General features: G+C 37.4%; 1 protein-coding gene across 1 annotated transcript; it reads right to left on the bottom strand.

Annotated features, from left to right (window-relative positions):
• Nucleotides 1-348: 348 nt before the first annotated feature.
• On the bottom strand, nucleotides 349-20,183 carry XG (Xg glycoprotein (Xg blood group)). Its single transcript, XM_058800093.1, has 9 exons — nucleotides 19,895-20,183; nucleotides 9,775-9,816; nucleotides 9,384-9,440; nucleotides 6,845-6,880; nucleotides 4,353-4,418; nucleotides 3,408-3,455; nucleotides 2,737-2,775; nucleotides 2,328-2,447; nucleotides 349-2,129 (listed from the first exon to the last, which is right to left on the bottom strand). Exons 1-9 carry the CDS (start codon nucleotides 19,953-19,955, stop codon nucleotides 2,113-2,115), a joined length of 486 nt encoding a protein of 161 aa, XP_058656076.1. The 5' UTR covers nucleotides 19,956-20,183; the 3' UTR covers nucleotides 349-2,112.
• Between the last annotated feature and the right edge of the window lie 1,076 nt (nucleotides 20,184-21,259).

The raw sequence follows: 21,259 nt of genomic DNA on the forward strand, positions 1-21,259 counted from the left end.
CATTCAGATTCATGGGTTTTGCTCAAATTCTCCATAATAAATCTGATTTTGGGCTATTAATATCAACACAAGTAACAAATTATTTTGAAAATATTATGAACAATTTAAAATAAATTGTCATAGTATAGCTAAACTAAAAATGTTGCACATAGATACTTCTCTAGACACTTAGTAAAAAAAAAGGAGAGAGAGAAAAATAATAGATAGTTGTTTTCATTTTTTTCCTATAATTTTTCCTTAGTTTGAAGCATTTCCTTTTCTCTAGTGGGACATATTTGAACTTGTATACAGAATGCATCAATCCTCATATGTCCCAGAAAGTAGCAAACAAAACAAACAAAACCTGGGTCATCTTAGATAAAACACAGTTTTATTTATTGAAAATTTTGAAGAGAAAGAAGTGAAATATATATTTTCATGGTGGGACAAACAACTGAAGTTGTAACACCAAAATACTTGTCATTTCATTAATCAAATCTTTATGTCTGTCCGACAAAATATACAACAATCTGTTTTAACTCTTAACATGGAAATTAATATTTAAAAATTAATACTAAATGTCCTTGAAAGCCATGTTAAAAATATTTTTTCTCATTTATAAGTTGAAAGTGATAGCCACAAAGTTGTTCATTTGTTTGTATATTGTTGAGATATTTCTATGTTTAAACTGATGTACATTATAATTTTTTTCAGGATCAAAAAAAAGTGGTAGTCTAAGCAAGCAACTGATATATATCTATTGAAAATATAATTCAGATAAACAGCATTTTATTATATGAAAAATTACTTTTTTAGTATATGCCTTCCTCTCAATGATGTAATAAGCACAAAATCATATTCACCTCCATATATGTGGGATTGCAGTAACAAATCCATGCTTTGGATATAAAATGAGGACAAAACCACACCAATTTCCTTATGCTTTAAATGTCAGTTAAAATGTCTCTATTGCAGAATTATGTCAGTAAACTGCTAGTTTTGCCAACTCTCATCTGTATTTCATTCACTTGCTATTTTTTTGTTGATCCAGTTAGCTAAATGAAGGCAGAGAGACAGGAAAGGTGTCAATTTTCATTATAGGTTTGTCTACATGAGGATATTGTTAGCACAGCAAGGGCATTCAGGAATGAAGGAAAGAAGTGGAACTGTCTAACTAGAAAAACTATGTCAACCACATCTCCACATAATATGAAGCTCAGAAGTCATTGTGACTTAGATTTTAGAGATTGAAGCATCCCAAACTCATTCTAAATGAATCAGAAAAATCCTTGTACACATTTTCCCTTTTCAGAAGTTATAAATAATATTTTAAAAAAAAAATCTTTCTAGATTAGTACCTTCAAAGGTTCCTAGAGTCAGGCCTAAGTTTTCAAGAACAGAAATGAAACTCATGTAAAATTCTAGTTCCTGAGAAGAGCTAAACACCAGTTCAGTAATTAATCAATAAAATAAATAAATAAATAAAATTAGCATGTATTCCTCTCTGTTTCATTTTAAACAGTGGTTTATCAATGTACATAATCTTTTCAGTATATTGTAAAATTAAGAATTAATTTTCTAGCTAGACTTCCTTTCACTTTGCTAAAATTCAGACATAAACACAAAGTAAAGGCATTCAAATTTTTAATCCTTTAGACAACTACAAATTTTCTTTAAACATAGTAAACATTACAGAAATATACTGGAGAAACCCAACAGGTGTGAAAGGAAATGGCAAACTCCTTATTCCTATTCTATCAGAAGGACTGAGTTTTTTTGGCTAATTTTGAAAACAAAAAAAAAGTGTTTGGTGACTCGAATCCTCACAAACCTGAATCCTTTGATTTTTAGCTTATATCAGACTTGATTTCTTTGTTGTTTATGATAACTTCTGAGTCAAAATCTGTATCCGGCCTTTATGAATGCAGGTCAGAGAGTGCAATACAATCCCTGGATGCCTTAAGCATATTTTTGATAACATAAATCTTGAGGTGCAAAAGTGACATCAGGTTAGAGAGAGCAGGATTGCAATGTCTCAAGAAAACATTCGTTAGGGGAAGATTTTCTTCTGTCAGAATGGCAGTGTAGAGTGTCACCAACCAAAGGAGCCTGTGATCAGACAGCAACTCTTCTTTACACTGCAGCCCCACCTGAAAAATGAAAATTGAACATTGAGTATTTCCACTGTGAGTGTTCTTTGCCAGCTTTTCTGAGACTGATCTAGGCCACCCTGGCTGATTTCACACAGAGCCATAACTGCCAGGCATCTCTGTGCTGGCAGAGACAATTGTTTGTCAAGTTCCCACCAACTTCACCACTAAATCAGTGGAAAACTGTTTGGGCCTTACCACGTGGTTTGAAACAGAGTTTCTTATTCTTGTAAGCGGTGTAGGCTGCTATGGATCCAACAATCAGTATCACAAAAGCAGAAATTACAGGAGATGTAACTCCAGCAATTAGACCTGAATCTGTGGAAAGAGAAGGTGTGGTTGTTTTTTTTTTTTTTCAGAGGCACTTAAATGCTTTGTCTGAAGTATATAGTCTACTAAAGAGTGCCTTTACCAAATTATGAAAATAGTTTGGGGAAACTATAGAATTAGGCAGATGAATAAAAAATTGTATTATATTACAGCTGATGTGAAAATTATGTGTTAAAGCCTAATTTATTATATCTGCTACTTTGTAAGGCTGTAATTGTTTCAGTATTTCATAAAGATTAGAAATCAACTGCAGAATAATGTAAATTATTTACTATACCTGTGTTCCCTCCATGATTGAAATGATGCTCCTGATCTCCTGGAATAGAGGGTGAAGCTTCATCAAAGAAATGTTTGTCATCCTGTTTTGAGAACTAAGTCTTTACTCAGGAAAGCGTGATGTACAAAGGGCAAAAAGAGTGGCCCAACAACACTACAAGAGAGGAGCTCCCCTTCCACTCCCCACTGATGGCTGTGCTGGCCAGAGGAATAATTGCTCATTCTCTTGAAACTTCCTTTTTGGGGAAGAATGTTATAATCTAATAGAAGGACCATCTGTAACAGGCTACATCAAGCTGATTTCACAGGGAGGACAGAATACTCTATCTCTTCTCTACTCCCAGACAATCAGCTCATTTATCAGTAGTTTACATCAAGATCTTAAGTCTTGGTCCATCTGTTTCAGCATACCCCTTGTTTTTGGACTTTCCTTGCTGAATTCAAAGGGATAAAACCTGCAGGCTTCTGACATCTAAAAAATGTTTTGGAATATGTTTCAAGTTCTAGCTTCAGGCTTAAACCCATGTTTTTTTCATGAAGGATAATAACCTAAATAAAAAAGTGCAGTGTGGTCCTATACCTCCAGAGACAGATTACCACAAAAAACAAAACCAACCTGCTCCAATTTACAGGTGTTAGGATCACGTTGGAAGGGAAATAGGCAAATGTTACCTGGTGGTAAAGGCTTTCCACCAATCAGATCTGAGTCATCAAAACCTCCTGCAAGATAAAGATTCCAGTTTCAAAATGATATACAATGGTAACCCCTTCAGCTCGCTTGTCCACTCCTTTTGTAGCGTTCTAGGGAAAAGTGAGGGACCTTTGAAATCCCAGCCTCGTCATGGTGGATGGGTCACATGTCTTACACTGAACAGTCACCTACCAAAATTCACCTGAAAGCTGAAGTACTGACACAGAATACATAGACACATTGGTGTCCATGTATTCTGTGTCTGTTTTGGGCACTTGTGGGATATGTGGGCTTGAGCTCCCAGTAACACAAATCCTTGTACAATATGGGCACCTTGAGTGCCAGTGACCCCTGAAGCAGAGTCAGTGGGTCCTTTCCAGGAAGGACTCCAGAAGGACCTGTCCATGGCTCACCACTACAGCCATGGACTGTACAGGTGCAGGGTGACAGCCAGAATAGATATACCACATTTACTTTATTTAAGGAAGTGTCTGGAACCAAACTCAAAAGCAATACAGGCTGCCCAGCCCCATCTGGTGTATGCCCCAGGGCCATCTCAGATGCACATCTCAAATTGATTGAGCACAGGTTTATCCCTGCCCTGTGGCTAGATGTCAAATTTGAGCCTTTGCATAGTTCAGTGTATACACGCCCAAAATGAAAACACAAACAAGATTAAATGTTAGTCTCATGCCACTTAATATGCAGTGTCCACATTTTGAACAAACAGAAAAACTTTATGGTATCAACACTAACATTCAGAAAAAAGCTTTCTCACCCCTGGCTCACAAACAATGATTACAAAAGGAAGACGTGGGAAAAGGATGATAAATGCTATTACTAGAGAAATAAGAGATTAAAGTATTCAAAATGTCTGCTCTGAACAGCTGATAGCACTACATTTTCTTGTGAGCAAGTAGTCTTACCAGAATTGCCATAGCTTCCTGGGCGTGGTGGAAGAGGTGGGTATAAAGGTTTTCTTGAGATGTCACCTATTGATAATTAATATTGTTAGATGATTGAACAGGCAAAACTGGGAACTTTAAATAAAAGCATTTTATACCTATTTCTAATTTGCCCTCCCATGAATTAATAAAAGGGCTTTTTCAGTAGTTAAGAAGATTTAAGCACTATATCAACAAATAGCTAGCTATAAAAACTGACTTGGAAGTGAATAGGGAATATTTTCGAAAGAAGAGAAGAATTCACAAAAAACATTGAGGGAAAATATTTTACATATATCTGGCAAGTGCTAACATTGATTAAAGCTGGCAGCTGGGGGGCAAGATGTGTCAGTCACTCTGGGTGTCAGTGGTGCAGTTATTCAGAGCCAACAGAGAAACTGTGTTCTAGGCTGGGCAGGAAGCAGCAGGTTATCTCATTGCCATCAGCAGGTTTTAATAAGGCCTGCAGATTAGTTTCATTTAACAGATGCTGAATTTATCTAATGCATAATGAATTTTCTGCTCTTGAACAGTGCAAAATTATCTCAGACTTCAGCTTTGCTGTTGTTCAGAACTTTGTGCTAGCATTTAACCTTAATTTTTTGCCAAAGGATTAGAAAGAGATGCATTGGGCAGAGCAGGAGATCTGAAACTAAAGGCAGTTTCCAAACTGCATATACAATGCTGAAGAGCTCACCCAGATCAAAGCCTGCCAAATTTAATATCTAGGCTTGCTGCTCTGTGTGTATAGAGTCAGTTTTCTCTTGCTACCCTTTAGTCAACCAATTCAACAAGGTATTCAACTGTTCTTAAAAATGCCAGACAGTGGATTTTTCTCTGCATAAATCAAAATTAGGTCACAGAAATAAATAGCAATTTCCCCCCTCTCTTTAAATCTTTCACCTTCCAACCATGCCAGATGCCCTTTTTTATGTTTTCTTCTTGCCTAGCTGCTAAATACAATTCTTCTGTTTCTGAGCACCATTTAGGTTCTGATCCAGAAAATTATTTAGGTATATGCTTAACCTCAAGTGAGTTTAGCCTACAGCCTACAGATTTTAGGTAGAGTCATAAAGCTTTGCTGAATCTGACTTTTCCCAATAAATTATATTCAGCAGAGGAAGGACTTGCTCTGTTCTGGCTCTGTGTAATGAACTAAGACTCACTGTGGCACAAAAGCAGAAAACCACCAATTCCACATTTAATTTTTATCATGATGCTGCACTTAGTCTTCTCTAAGCATAAAAAGACATACTGTGTGGCACAGCTGGTGAAAACATAATGTCTTCAGAAATACTGATAATGAGAAACATAACTTTAACCTTATTATACCATGCATGAAGGTCAGTTAAGAACCTGAACAGAAAATGGAACAAAGAAATCAAAAACAATGGAAATACAATTTTCCATCCTTGGAATGAATAGATGTGGTTTTGTTAAGATACTTAAGCTATTAATTAATACTTTAGCCAACATATTTAACTTATCCTCTCATAACAGTACTCAATAAAAGCTTGCAAGAATGGAAGAATTATTACGGGGAAGAATAAATGAAATTATAAACATGGGACTTATTAACAAAATTAGATCCAGTTTTGTTAAATCTGGACTAATATATCATTCATACAAAGGCATGAAGTGCCACAGGGGAAGTTAGAAATGGAAAAAAAAGAAACAATGTCAAAAGTGTCATTTTCTAAGACTGAAACACGTGCAAACCAGACCACTGCAGCTGATTCAGAGGTTCTGTGCAATTTTTCTTTTGTGTGGCTGTGATTAAAGGGGAATTTTAGGCTTTAATTGAATACTAATTGCATTTTGGGTAACTGCAGTATTCAAGAACCTTTCTAGTGTTCTTCACATGCTTGGTATATCTCTAAACACACTAAATGAAATTTGGTGTACAAATTCCCAGCCTCAAGGATTCATATGTCTGCACAGCTCTGTACAGTACTGTACTCAGAATACTTCTGAGGTCAGGTCTGGGTGTTATGGGAATATCTGGATGTTAACAGCATGTTACAACAGCTTGATTGCTTCAAGCTTAAGCTGTGTTCACCAGTGCTGATCTCTGAAACAGGCTCATTTTTGGTCGCTGAAGAAACTACAGCCATCACCTTCTTCAAGCTGGAGTCAGAGGACTCCACCCTGAGCCATCCCAGCTGAATGGGTGACGTTTGCTCTCCCCAGCCACGCCTGGGGTGCTCTGCCATGGTACAGCAAGCCCCAGCCAACTTCAGTTCATGCAAGGCAGGGCAGCTGGAGGCTCTCAAAGGTCACTGGTGACCAGGTGCTGTCCCCACTCTGTGACGGCCTCAGGCAGAAGGGCTGCATGTACATGAGCTGTAATAACTCTCATGACCATTGCACCTCCTGCAGTACTGAAATATCTTTTTAGAAATTAGGCAGAGTTCAGGAAAAGACTATGGAAGAAAAAAATCCCCTTGTATTCAAGGAAACAAGGGAGTACTCACCCCCACCAAGAGCATCTCCTAAATGTAGATCATTGTCTAAAAATGAATAGGAGGAAGATATAGAAAAGTGAGTTACACACAATACTTGAGGGAAATAAAATGCTTTCTCATTAGAACGTGTACAACTGCATGTTTGACAAGCACCTTTTTCAAGTCAGTGCCACAAATTGAAATAACTTATAACATTTTTCTTGAAAAGTCTTATAGTAACATTTTCCCACACACTAATTGACAAATAGCACAGTATTTTCTATTCAAAATACAAAGTTTTTTTCCAGTTTTAAATTATGTCAGAATAAATCTTACAGTTGAATCAAAATCAATACCTCTTTAATATACCTGCAAATACAAAAATAAAATAAGCTATGTTATAATATGTAACTGTACTAATTTTTAAAACATACTTAATAATTAACATTTATGTCTGTGGTTAAAATTTGTATATGTATGTTTGGCTTAAATGTTATTTATTGAACTAGGAAAACTGAATATCCATTTTGAGAGCAAATACGAGGGAGCAATAAACCTACTTGGGGAGATATTGAATCAAATATCTATGTAAAGGTCAGGATGACCCCTTGCTTCAGGCAATCATACACATCTGTCTGAGGTTGAGAGACAGTCTGTTTTTATTTTCCTGAGCCATGAAGGTTTTTAGATAGAATTAAATGTCTGTATGCAAAAGTTTCCCAGTGAATGACCAGGCTGTGACCATTGCCCAGCATCACACACGTGTCTCGCTGTACCTGGGATGGAATCTTCCCATGCAATAAACAATTTGTCCATGAGCTGTAGATGCATAAAGAGGAACTCTGTTTCTAACATGCAGGTGTGGATATGAGTGAGTGGGTGGTATTTTAAGGTGTGTATGGAATGATGGTGAGCTCTGAAAGAAATACATTGGATGGATGTTTTCACTCCAAGAATCCCTTTCTTGATGCTTATATGTGTGGAGTGGTACAGTGAATCAGAACAAAGAGGATAGCAAAACCTATCTAAATTTTTGTAACAGTGTTTGTTGCCACAGACAGTTAGATAGATCCTCAATTAGACAAGTTTTTTTTTTCATTATAGACGTGTCAGAATTCCTGAAACACAGGAAAATCACCATGCAGAAATCTGTTTTCTTCTGTTCTTTATACCTAGGAGGACTGGGAAGCTGCTTTAGCACAGTATCTAGTCTCATTTGAGTAACAACTCAGAAATGCTTTGATGTCACCAGGAAATCTGGCAGGAAAATAAACAAATTCATAATACATGACTTGGTTTGTACTTGTTAGGTGTAGGTCCTCCCTGTGTCTGCTCGGCAGAGAGTTGCATTTCAAAAATACCATTACCTGTCACAGGCCTGTGCTCTGATGACAGCACAGATGACTTCTCAGCAGAGGAAAAGCAGAAAGGCATTCTAACACCAAAGGTTGCAGCATATCACTACTTTTCTGATCATCCACCCAGAAAATAAGTCTGTGCACACAGCCTGTGAACTCCAAACAAGTGAAAAAAAATATAGTGGGCAGCAACCTGACCAAGGGTTCAGAGGCACCAGAGTGAGAAATATTATGAGGCAAAGGACCTCTCTATAATACCTGATTACTGCTAAAGGATATAAAAGATCTGTGGATTCTGCTTGTCATTTCTGATCAAGAAGAAGCACAGAGACAGGATAAGAGCTCAGAAGCTGGCAAGCTTTGTCTCATGTTGCCCACAATGCTCACCAGGCCACCTAAGCACACACATCTTGGTGCTCATGAGCAGGTGGATGTGAGGGCATGGCTGAATTAAACAGAATGCAGGAACAATGTCAGTGGGTAAATATCAACTTACACATTGAGATTTTGTAAATAAACATTACCTTCCACTAACTGTTGTGATGAATTTTGCTACACAAGGGAGGTGCCTACAGCAGAGCTTTAACTCAGGCAGAGGTGCATGGAATGCCAGAGGACACTGGCTGTAATTGGCCTCAGCTGTGTAGGGGGAGAGACTATAAGAAAAAGATAGTGTAGAAAGTAATCCTACCCCTAAGGAGTTGCAGCTGGGCCAATTATTAAAGATTAGGAACAGGCCTGACTTTAACAGGCCACAGCTGTAACCAATGAGAAGAGTGCTATAAAAGAGTGGGGTGGCTGGTTGAGCCCTGTCTTTGTTCTGATTCTTTTCCAACTCTGTTATCAAGCATCATGAATAAATATACAACAAATAAAGATAATAAAGAAAAAAAGTAGAGAAACAGCCAATTTTAGCAACAACTACCCATTGTTATACTCCCCAGGGAGTTCAGAACCATCTAGAAAAGGGTGAAGAAGGACTTTAGGAAATAAAATACTCTCACTGGCCAGCCATGCTTGATTGCCTCACTGGAAGCAGTAAAGACATGTAACTGGTAATTGTAAAAAGAGCACTTCTTTTACTTTAAGAAGACAGCTGCTAATCACACATTATCTCAGCTAAAGCACAGCAGCAAATATGATAAAGAGCCTCATGTGAAAGTTTCCTACATGCACAAAATCAGTTTTATGACCCATTATTTATTACTCACTGTATACAGGTCTTGTCGGTCTTCTGATCACTGTGGGTTTCCTGGTGATGATGTCATCTGTTGGACACAATGACATGCCAATAGACATTAACAGCTTCAACTTAACCAAAGCAGGTATGAGCAAATGTAGAGAGCTGCTTTCCATAAAACTTTATGTATCACAGCAGAAGCCAAAAATGAAGGAATATGTTTTCAAATCTAGTTTTTTGTTTGTTTTTTTAAAGAAGATTTTCATTTCATGATAGAAACATTGAAACCTAGCATTCTTCAGTTCTGTGTATCTTTAACAGAAGTAGTAGCCACTTCATATTCCATTCCTCAAGGAAAAAGATTTAAGATTTACTATTAGATGTAAATACCATAGTAAAATAAGGATAGAAAATTTACATACCAGGGTGATCAAGGGCATCAGCTAAATCAAAATCATCTTGACCTAGAAGGAATGTGACAGAAGACACTAAGTCAGCAGGCAGGTTTCCATCACCTCCAGACTTGAGGGCTCAGTACAGAAGCAGAACACCAGTAAGAGGCAAAAGAAAGACCCATCCAGACAGCAGCAGGCACAGAACAAGTTGTCAGCTGTCATCTCTGCACAGCACAGTCCTGAATGACTGTGAGAGATGGGCTCATTTAATCCAAGGAAGTTATTTGTTCAGGTAGGCCAAAGAGAAGCTGCTCTCCTCTGTTATCATATTCAGCTGCTGTACAAACAGTCCTTTGAAGAACACAAGTTGCCTGCTAGAGGGCACAGGACTATTGCCAGGAGACAGCTGAAAGTAGCATTCAGCATAGTACTTGTGAACCTAAATCACTAGGTGAGAAGTTTTAATATCTTCATTAATATATAATATAAATAACTTTATATGTTATATGTTATATATATATAAACATATGATATATATTACATATATCATATATAAATATATATGTATGTATATATGCATTTTTATATGTATATATAATATAAATATAATATATATAATATATATCTTCATTAACATATAACAATATATATATAATATTAACATATATATAATATATATATTAATATATATATTATATATATAATATATATATTATATATAATATATATATTAACATTTTAATATTAATATTTTTAATATTAACATTTAATAATAACATTAATATTAATTAATATTAACATTTATTATTATTTTAATAATATATATATTAACATTTTTTAATATCTTCATTATTATTTTATTTGCTCAGCTTAGCAAGCAGTTTTAATGTCAAGCCTGCCTTGTGATCACTTGCAACACAAATCAACTTTGTTTTTTTAATTCTTACTCTAACATGGGCCATAAGTAAAATATTTTAAGATGTGTTTATCTAACTTATTTTCCTCTGTAAATGAAAAAAGCTAAAAAGGGAAAAACAATTTCTTCCTGTTCTCTGTTAGATGAACACAATATCTTTGAATGCCACAGCAGAGTAATTAGCATCTGTACTTTTGAAGCTAGCAAGCAAAGAAAACTGGGAAATATTTTAAATGTATAAACTGAAATAGATGACTTTGAACTGAAAACACACAATTATTCATGTGAGTTTTGCTTTTAACTGTGCAATCTGCCACTTTCCTTGTAATATACAGGCTTCATGAAGCACATACTTGGTGAACATGTATCCACTGGTTTTCATCCAGGGTGGTGCATCATCCTTGTGTTTGCATTCCAAACATAAGATCAGCCTACACAAATCCACAAAAAGTCATGACATGCTATGACTTCCTTAAACAGAAATGCATTACTGAGCTCTATCGAGTAAGCCTCTGCATATGTTTATTATCCCTTCTAAAAGGCTTAATACCTAACTGTTCATTAAGGAGTTTTTCTTGGCAAGTCTTGAACACTTCACAGCAAGAAAGGCATCACTGTTCAAGTGAAGAAACTGAGGAAGAAAAAGGCTGCCAGAGGTTTGTCAGCACAGCAGTGCTCAGGGTTCAGCTCAGCTCCTTCATCTTGACAGGTCCTGTACATCTTCATGGCTTTCTTCTCATTAATCACTGTTCCTGAATAATAGCTCTTGTCTGTGTCAAAGAGCTTCCAGAAAGATTAATTATCAGTGGTGAAACACTGTGTGATCCTCAAATAATAGTCAGTGCTGGAATATAAAGTGGAAATGTTTTGATTCCCACGAGGATTTCAATGTACGTCTTTGGACTTAATTATAGACGGGGTCTGATGGAAGAGATAAAACAAGGCTGGAATGCAAAGTAGGAATGGCTTCTAAAGCAAAACTGTCCCAATGAAATATTAAGAAGAATATGTTTGGTAAGTAAAAACATGTAACAGCATAAGACTTTCCCAGTAATGCCAGCAGAGTGGTAGGTTATCTCTTTACTATTTGATTTGTTCTTGGAGTGCTGCCTCATCTGGCCACCTCTCCCTCCTCTGCCTTGGCCCCTCAGACAACATTGCCAAGTTGAATAACTTTTGGATTGGGTCTTCAGGTGGATAATATTCATGGAATCATAGAACCATAGAGTGGTTTGTGTTGGAAAGAACCTTAAAGACCATCTATTTCCCACTCTCACTGCCACAGGCAGGGACACCTTCCACCAGACCAGATTGTTCACTGACATATTCAACCCTGAACACTTCTGAAGGTGGGGTATGCACAACTTCTCTGGACAACATGTTCCTGTGCCTCACCACACTCACAGTAAAAAACAAGTCTTTCTCATATCTAATTTAAAACTACTCTTTAAATTTAAAGCCATTATTAAAGCCATAATCTAAGACTCTGACAGGTTTTTAAATACGAATCCATTAAATACATAAATCTATGAAATAAACCAGCTGCTTCATCAGAAGATATTTTCTGTTTGAGCCCTGAGTACCACCAGCCCTTACTGGCCCTGAGCTTCTTTCCAAGGGCTGTCACCCCAGCCATGGGACCCTTTGATCTTGATGCAGACACGCTATGCACAGGCAGACATCCTGGCATTGCCTTAACTTTTATGGTCAAATTATATTTTTCTGAAGCATTTCTTTGGTGCCAACAGTACAAGCAACATAAGCTTGACAGTCCTTTGATTTTGACCTCTGGCAAAATCCTCATTTTTGATCAGCATCCTGAGTATTGGAGGAGGCTGTCTGACCCAAACCCCATTGCCTCAGGGTACCACAATCAATGGCTAAAACCTTTTCTTGTTAGAGTGAGTTATCAGGAATAATTTTGTAACCATAATCAGAATAAGAGTCAGGAGAAATAATTTTGTAATAACAAAGCTGGCCAAACCAGCTTCTTTTTACAGGTCATGACAAGCAGGAACTAACAATATGGAAAGAAACTACTGAGGTCCTAATGCTGCAAAGAGAATGTGACAAAATCATTTTGTGAAGGAAAACTGTGGAAAACTTTCAGGTAGAATATTTCTTTGAAGTTAGGAAAAAACAAAAATAGAAGGTGGCATCTAATCAGATTATGAAATTCAAGCACGATCAACCAGATGCTTTCAATTGCATGAGAACTAAAGCAACAGACTGAAACATTTACTGACACCTGCCCTTCTTCTGGACAATACCAACACTTCCCTCTCCTATTGTTATGTCTGTTCTCTTATGGAAAAGGTGTGAAAAGACAAAAGGTGCTGTTTTGAGGCTTCAAGTGAGAAACAGAAGAAAGCTGTAGAAATTCTAAGAGAAAAAAGAGGACTGAAAAATCTTCAAAAATAATTCAGATTGATTTTTTTTTTAATATTTCTAATTATTAACCAAACAATAAAAAGAAAAGGACATCAGCACAGAATGACTGCCTGAGAGTAAGACAGGAGTCCACAGTGAAATCTCTTTGACTATGTAAACATAAACCTTGGCAGATGGGCAGTTTGGATGAGGACATCTGTGCAGCATGGTAAATTATACTGCAATAAACCTAAAGACTGCTTGGATTTCAATGCCAGCTTCCTCTGATAATAACATCAAAAAATGACCACAAGGAGTAAGATTCTGTGAAGCAGAATTTTAAATGCTAATTACCATTTCTGAGACTGTACCTAGACATTTTTAAGAGCCTAATTTAAGGAGGATAGTTGGTTAAATAGCTGAATAGTTCACACTTTATACATACCATGGTCAGTCTAAAAACAAAACCACATTAGAGTCTCAGAAAATATTTAGCTCAATAGGAGCTGCAGTCACTTCAGAGAACTCTGAAGATAAATGATAAAACAAATAAATTAGTGAAGCTCTCCACAGAAAAAACAGACCAAAATAAATTAATTTTCCATATTTTTTTATCAGCTTCCATAATAGAAAGACTTGGAAATATACTGATGATAACAAGAATGAAAGAAATTTTAGTGAGGCAGAAAGAGCTTTGTTCTACTGTGTTTTTTTATTTGGTTGGGAGTTTTGTGTTTGTTGCTGTTGTCTTTGTTGTTTATTTTAATCTGGATAAAGTTGTGAAGAGATTTAGCTGTGCAGGTGGTGTTATCTCAGAGTAACCTCTGCTATTGCTGCTTTTTTAGCTAGTATGCTATTTCTTGGCATTACTTCTAACCTTTCTTCTGGGAGTATCTGTGTTTTGACAAAGAGATAAAATTACTGTAATAATGTTTTTTTGTGGGTGGTCCTCCATGACTTATAACAGAGAATTTCAGAAAATGCTTGCAAACTCATGTCCTCAGGCACATCTGCATTTAGTGTTCACAAATTTTGAATATTAGTTTTCTGAAAATGTGACCCAAATATCCAGTCACTAAAATGCAGACAGTAGCGTCTTTTGTCCATGGTTTAATTTGTTATTTAAATGTTGAGTGGATTCACCACCCTTTAACCACGTATCTGTTTGATCACAAGGGTCTGAGGTCCCACAGCTTTTGAGTTGAATTCATGCGGAGCAAGGCTGGATTCTGCAGGTGAGTGTTACCAGTTTGTCATGACAACACAGTCAAGTTTTCTGACAAAAGGCAACCATGACATCTCTCTGCAATTTTCAATCTCCAGTTGAACACAGCTTGTGGCTCTTAAAATGACGCAGATTTCAATAAGGCAAAAATGAATAATTCTAAGTGAGGATCAGGTTATGCGACAAATGAAATGAACTTCTCAGATTTTTAATGTGCATAGTCTAGTATTAAAAAGGAAGCTAAAATCCACGAGAAAATGTGTTTGAATGTGTTTGTACATGTTTCTGGACACACAACTAAAATGCATTTATGTGCATTGTGTTAGATTAATAATTTTTTCATTAAGATGATTAAATTAATTGGTTTTTGATGCATTGCTAGTAGTCACGGGTTTGGGATGAGTTTATGTGTGTGACAAATAAATTAGAAGCAACTAATTTCTAATTTTGAGAAAGATAGGGAGAATAAGTTGATTTTACAGTATTTAAAGACTTGAACAAGTATGATTTCTTCAGTGTAATTAAAAAGGAATTGTTCTGTGAATACAATGTGCTTAAAACATTATGAAGCTGAAAGAGACAGAGAAAGAAGTCTGTGACTTAAAAATGAGAACAAAAATTTTATAAAAGGGAACAATATGTTACCAAAATCACTCATGAAACTCATTTTATGGCTTTTTTCTAGCTGAAACGTAAGTAATTCTTTGCACATACCATTTATGATTATAATGAAATCAAGAAACCTATTTACTCTATAATGAGAAAATAGTATGTATTTTCCCATGCATGGGACTGGGAACATACCCATGTCCTGGTCCAACTTTGTTCAGGAAGCAATTATGTTTGTTTAAAGGAAATTACTCATTTCTGGGAGAACACAAAGGTTTACACCCCAGAGTGGGCACTCTGGACAAAATCTCGATGACCAGGTACTATTTCTTTCATGTCATAGCCCCATGATCCATATTTCCTGATGATGTTACTGTAGCTTGTTTTTCCTTCAAGGACCTTTAGTTTCATTAACAACGATTGCCATTACAACCCCTTGATGCTGGGGTGGAGAATGAGTATGCCTTAAAATCTATAATTAAGATCCAAGGCCTAGCATATACACCACAACATATGGACCTGATTATTGGCTTCTTATTTTTTGCTAGGCCATTTCTGGTTTTAGTTTAAATGCAGGGGAAATGAAAAGGACTCTTTTGCTTATTCATACAGGAATACATTTAAATAATTACCAGCAACTAAGATGCACTAATAAAGTAGGAGTGGCAGTATTGCTTTAGCTCTGTGCAACATCGTCTCACCAAACACAAACAAAAATCTTTTAGCTCTATTACATTTGCCTTTCTGTTCAAAGATAACTGATGTTTTTTATGATCTGTTATGCCCTGCATACATAAAATAAAACAAAACAGATATGATTTTCTGTATTTTGCTAGAGAGTAAGAGTAGAAGAGATGGTGTGTGCTGTAAAATTGCAGGCAGAGCAAAAGAATTGAGGTCTCCCAGGAAGGAACAACATACATATTCCTGTGCACCTTACTCAGATTTTCAGCTTTGTGTCCTGAGGCAGAAGAGCTTAGCCCATGGTGTGGGCTCTTCATCCAAAGCTTCTCTCTGTCACTACAGGTTCATGAAGCCACCAGCCATTTGGTCTGAGAGTCTCAGGCTGCATTACATGAGAGCTGTACTCAAGCAAGAGACCTGTATGAGCATTCCTACTGAAATCCTTAGTGTGGCACAGACAACAGCTGGGTTGGGCTTTCAGAGTGGCCACTTGCTGCCTAAGTACCAGCTGGCTAATCCCCACTTTCTCCAGTGAGTAGTTTGGAGACAAGAGAGAGAACTGAATGGAATATAGGTAGTTGGAGGGATGCCAGGCTTTGCTGTTTCTCTTGCTCTCAGAATGTGTTTTAATGTTCCCCTTCCCACTTTCACACCAGGTACACTGGTAAAATGCATGCAAAGGAGCTCTTGACCTTCAGTAGCTCCTGGTTCCTTCACCACTGGTGTAATTAGACCAGGGATGTAAGGAAGGACTTCAACTTGTCTGCTAATCTTAGTGCCTACTTAATGCCTTTGCATTCACTCTTTTCTGTAGCGTTGTTGCCCTTTGAAAATATATTGCTGTGATTTAACTTTTGCACGAATTCTTAACAAATTAAAAATCTATTAATAACAGGCAATGCTTATTCAGTGGAAGTGGGACTGTTATATTTTCATAATTCATCCAAGCCCATTCTTTCAGCTGAGATGGTGTGTTTGCCTTCAGGTAAATCTGACTACTGGTAAGATTTAAGTATTTTTAGTATTTTCCCATAACGTAGGTCAGATTTAAGTATTTTTAGTATTTTCCCATAATGTTTATAGATATCAGCCTGTGGAAAGGGAGACTAATCAAAACAAATTGAATCTATCTCCTCCTACTATGAGGCAAAAATGCCGTAGAAAGGTCTATTTATATTGATTTCTAATCTTGAAAGAATTCTGACATTTATTTGTTTTTTATTACCTGCAATGAGATGGAAAGGGTTTGACAATTGATGGTGCAACTAAGTTAATAATACATACTCAGGCAGGTTGGTCACTGCTGCCAGGCTTGCAGCATGGCAGCAATGTTTGAAAAGTGAACCTGAGAAGCTGAGTAACTGCACCAGTTGTTTTCTCTTCCCAAGCTCTGATGTTGCAACAGTTCTGCCGTTGTTAGTGTTTCAACCAGCTCAGGTATGTGGATTTTTCAAACTGCAATTCCACCCTTAGCTGATAGCACTGATGTGCTTGAGGATAATTGCAGTTCAGGTCTTGGGAGTGAAATAGTTTTGGCAGCCACCAGAAGAGAATTTGTTGCCTGCTGAATCTGTAAGTGCTTCAGCAAGTCCACAGGGACCTCGCACAGAACAGTGAGGGCTGCTGATACATGGAGCTGTATAAGAAAAAACAGGACTGTGTTTGTCATCTCCCCTGTTCTGTCTTTTAACTCCAGTGAAAACTACATTATTCACAGCACTAAGTCACACAGGGTCTCAAATTCAAACTGGTCTACAATTTTCTCCCCATAAAGGGCACAGTTGATTAAGTGAGACTACAACTGATTAACTGAGACTACAACTGAGTCAAAAGCTTTGTAAGCCTTAGCTGAACAGAGGTCCTTGGTTTACTGACTAGCAAATGCTGTTCCCTTTACCTGTGTACCATTCAATACCTGATGGAGTAAATGTAAACCATGTCAGACATATCAGTCTTTGCACTGTCTTTGTTACTGGCTAAACATGTGATCCATCAGTCAACCTTAAAGACCATGGATATATGGATTATATCTACTCTGGGAGCCTGAGGAGCATTCTGAGCAGTCAGGTTTGAGTGGGAGCCTCAGCTGCCTTCCAGGTCCATAACGGGGAGAGCCCCCAGGTCGCACAGCTTCCCCACTGCAGGAGTGCACGCAGGTTTGTGGCCCAGGTGGGACCCATGTTTCAAAGTTTCATGATCTCAGTTACAGGGGAGCAGCCTGAGTTGTGTCTGAGCCCTTAAATGGGCAGTGTACACACAGCCAAACCTGAATTACCAGAGATCAGCCAAGCTGTAGGAACTCATGAGGGATATTCCCATGAAATTCAGTGAAAGAAGTTTCTATGAAGTTTATTTCATTTAGATTGGGCTAAAAGCCTCACAATTAGTTGTTGAAGCTCAAATACATAGGAGTCTTCATGTAACCTACCTAAGTCTGGAAATTCCAAAATCTAGAGTGTAGCTAAAAATTGAATACTGCAATGAGCATGTATGTTTCTGAACTGTATCAGATTTCACTTTCCTTGTGCAATATGGTTCTTGGCTCTGTTATGCTTCTGTCAAGATGTGTCCATCAAGGTAGTCTAGCTAACTAACTCAAGTTAATTGAACATAAAGGAAATGCTGGATGGTAAGAGGGTAATGATGTCATCTGGTCTGGCTGTGGTTGTCCGGTAGTTTATAGATGCTATCACAGAGGATTACAATTTAGAAGAGAATTAAACTGCCTATAAAAGGGTGAATCATGCCATAGACATTCCCTTCATAAGTACTTAGATCAGCTTTTTACCAATGTGGCCAAGCATTTCTCATATCACGTCTTGATTAGGTCTGAGAGGAAGTTCTTGTAAATATCCCTGAAACATGGTGAATACTTTGATGATAAAATTCAGTGGCTGTTGCCACAGACTTAAAATAACTAAGTTTGCTTAATTAAAGTGGATTAAATAGTTTCCAGAGTCATAAGACTGTGCCCAAAGCCCACAGCAACTTTCAGCAGTGACTTCTCCCCCAAAGCAGAGCCTGAACTGGCTCTAAATTAATGCATGTATAATGAAGAATGATTAGGCTAACTACCCTTTTAATTAAAATAGCAGAGTATATGCAAATTGGCTTGCTCATGCTCAAGTTGTCTGAACAGAACTATTCAACGTATGACAGCTACAGAACAAGAAAGTCTGCATGCCAAGAGGTGAGAGACTGCATGAATAATCACTGCTCACAACACAACATGCAGGCCAGCACAGTCTCTGCTCTGCTCTTTCTATGCCACGCTAATTGCTGAAGACCTCTGAATAATTCCTCATTTCTTAAAATCAAACTATTAAGCTAAATTAAGACAAGGTGTTTTTCACTGCCCATCACTGCAAGATCTCCTAGGGACTTCATTTAAATCAGGGGTGGTGGGAGGATCAGCAGCAGCTGCTATTTTGGAACTAGTGATTAATGTATTTGTGATTAATGATCTAGTGATTAATGAATTATTCCTGCAGCCAACACTGTACAAAAAGTTTCTGCAGGATTGCTAATATACAAAAAAGAAAAGGTTACACCACATGGCAGATGCACACAAAAATAATTCTATTTGGTTTTACCTCAACAAAAGTTTTAAAGAATATTGTGCTGAAAGAAATTATGTTTGAATATAGTAAAGTGACTCCGTATGAAAAGGCTACATTTTCTCTGTTGCTATTCATTCATCAAAAAATATGTGCAAAATTTATTAAATTCTTAATTAATCCTGCATGAAAAAGTATGCTTGTGGAATACATTTACTAAGGTAACTGAAATATTAGTTTATAATTATTAAAGCATATGCACCAATATAAAACCATGAACACCTTTAGACTGCATCAGAATTTGTTTTTACAATAAAACTCATAGATTTCAAAATACCAATAATCAAGAAAAGCTTTAAGACATTAAATCATTGTTTGACCACAGATCTCTGTGTAAACTTAAGTTTCCCTGGAAGCTCTCATTTTACAGCTTCCATTTTAAAAAGTTTATACTCAAGCCTAAGCTTGTGAATTATTTTAGGGAAGCAACACTAGCAAGAAAAGAAGAAATTATAATAAGCAAACTTCAACTAGCACAGCTATTATGAATAATAAATCAGGAGACATGTATCTCTTTAGAAACTGGTGAAGCACATATAAACACTTTTGAATGCTTCTCATGAAAGAGTAGCTCAAAAAAAACCAAAAAAAAAAAGCTAGCAAGCATTTCTAAACAAACAAACATCTCTTTTAAGGGTTGGGAGCTTAGGTTTTTTGGTTTTAGGGTTTTTTTTTTCTTTTTTAATGATCTAGCCTTTGAAATAAGCCAAGGTGAATGTCACTTACCTCTCACATGGACTAGGAGGAAGCCAAGGCACAAAAGAAAAATACTTCTGAATTTCTCCATGCTCTTCTGTGCAGTGCCTTGATTGCACCAGTTGGTTTTTTCCAAGCAGTGATGGTAGATATTGCAACTGCAGTGCCAAGGTTTGAGGGAGACACTTGGATTCACCTCTGTTCAAAAAAGTTTCCTACCCCTACACCCAAGCTCTGCAAGAGAGAGAAAAACCTTCTTGCTTACAGGGCAAGTAATGAAAACAAGCAACCCTGCTAGAGCCAAGCCGTGAGCAGCACATTAGGTGCCCCCTGTGCTCCAAGAAAGTTATTTATCGTCCAGGCAGGAAGCACAGAGAGCTGGGGAAGCAGCGGCAGCACCCAATGAGGAGGGTGCCTGAGCGCTCTGGATCCACCTCCTTCCCAGAGGGGAAAGCCAACCTGTTTGACATCCTTGCCTTCCAAGTAGGGTGTGGTGCTGTGGGAGCTCAGGTAGCTTGTAAGAGGAGACTGTCTTTCTGTGAAGCATGCTTGAAAGGATCACTCAGACATACTCTGTCCTCAAAGCAGCACTTTCCTGCTTGTTTCTTGGCTCAGCAATAATAGCTGATAAAATCATGTCAGACTTAACCCCTCACTCAGGCCACCAAATAAAGGAAGTGGATGGAGATTAGGAATCCACTTTGCAGCAGCTTGGAATTGGCTACAGAGGGATGACAAATAAAACTAGTTTCATAAATTTAAAATGTGATGTTGGATTACTGAACTGAAGCATGCTCTGCTCCCCGGTAGATGCTTATCTTCAGAAGTAAACATTGCCCATCATGACTGTTTCTATTGATCTAATTTGGTTTTTGTTGTTTTTGCTTTTTTTTAATACAAATATCCAATACGTATCCTTCATGGGGAGAGATGTCAAATAGTGCTGACTGTGATGATACAAAGCTTTGGAAAATGAAAAACCAAAAAAATCATGCATCTGTCTGTACATGGACTTAATTTAAAATTACCGATGTGGTTTAAATCCAGTTTTGTCATAGCATCATAGCTATCTCATGCATCTCTCTAGCAAACCCAGGCTTGTCCTTTGAACTGGATTGCAGCCATCACCCTGGTGCCCAGCACCAGCAGGGTGACTGCTGTGCATCCTCCCTTGTGCTGGGGGACGAGCTGCAGGGGGTTTTGTCGGAGCTGTTTTGTATCTAGGGCAGCAAATAGCTCAGGACTCTGCTACCCTGAGTGGCCAGTCTGAGCACTTGTGGTGTTGCAGGGTGATTCAGTCTGGTGTGGGGCACAGGCTGCCCCCAGCTGCATTTCTGTTGAGTTACCCAGAACATACATCAGCTCTCATGCTTTTATGGAAACTACAAAAACCAG

Source organism: Ammospiza caudacuta, chromosome 2 (genome assembly GCF_027887145.1).
Source record: "Ammospiza caudacuta isolate bAmmCau1 chromosome 2, bAmmCau1.pri, whole genome shotgun sequence".
Classification (NCBI taxonomy): Eukaryota; Metazoa; Chordata; class Aves; order Passeriformes; family Passerellidae; genus Ammospiza; species Ammospiza caudacuta.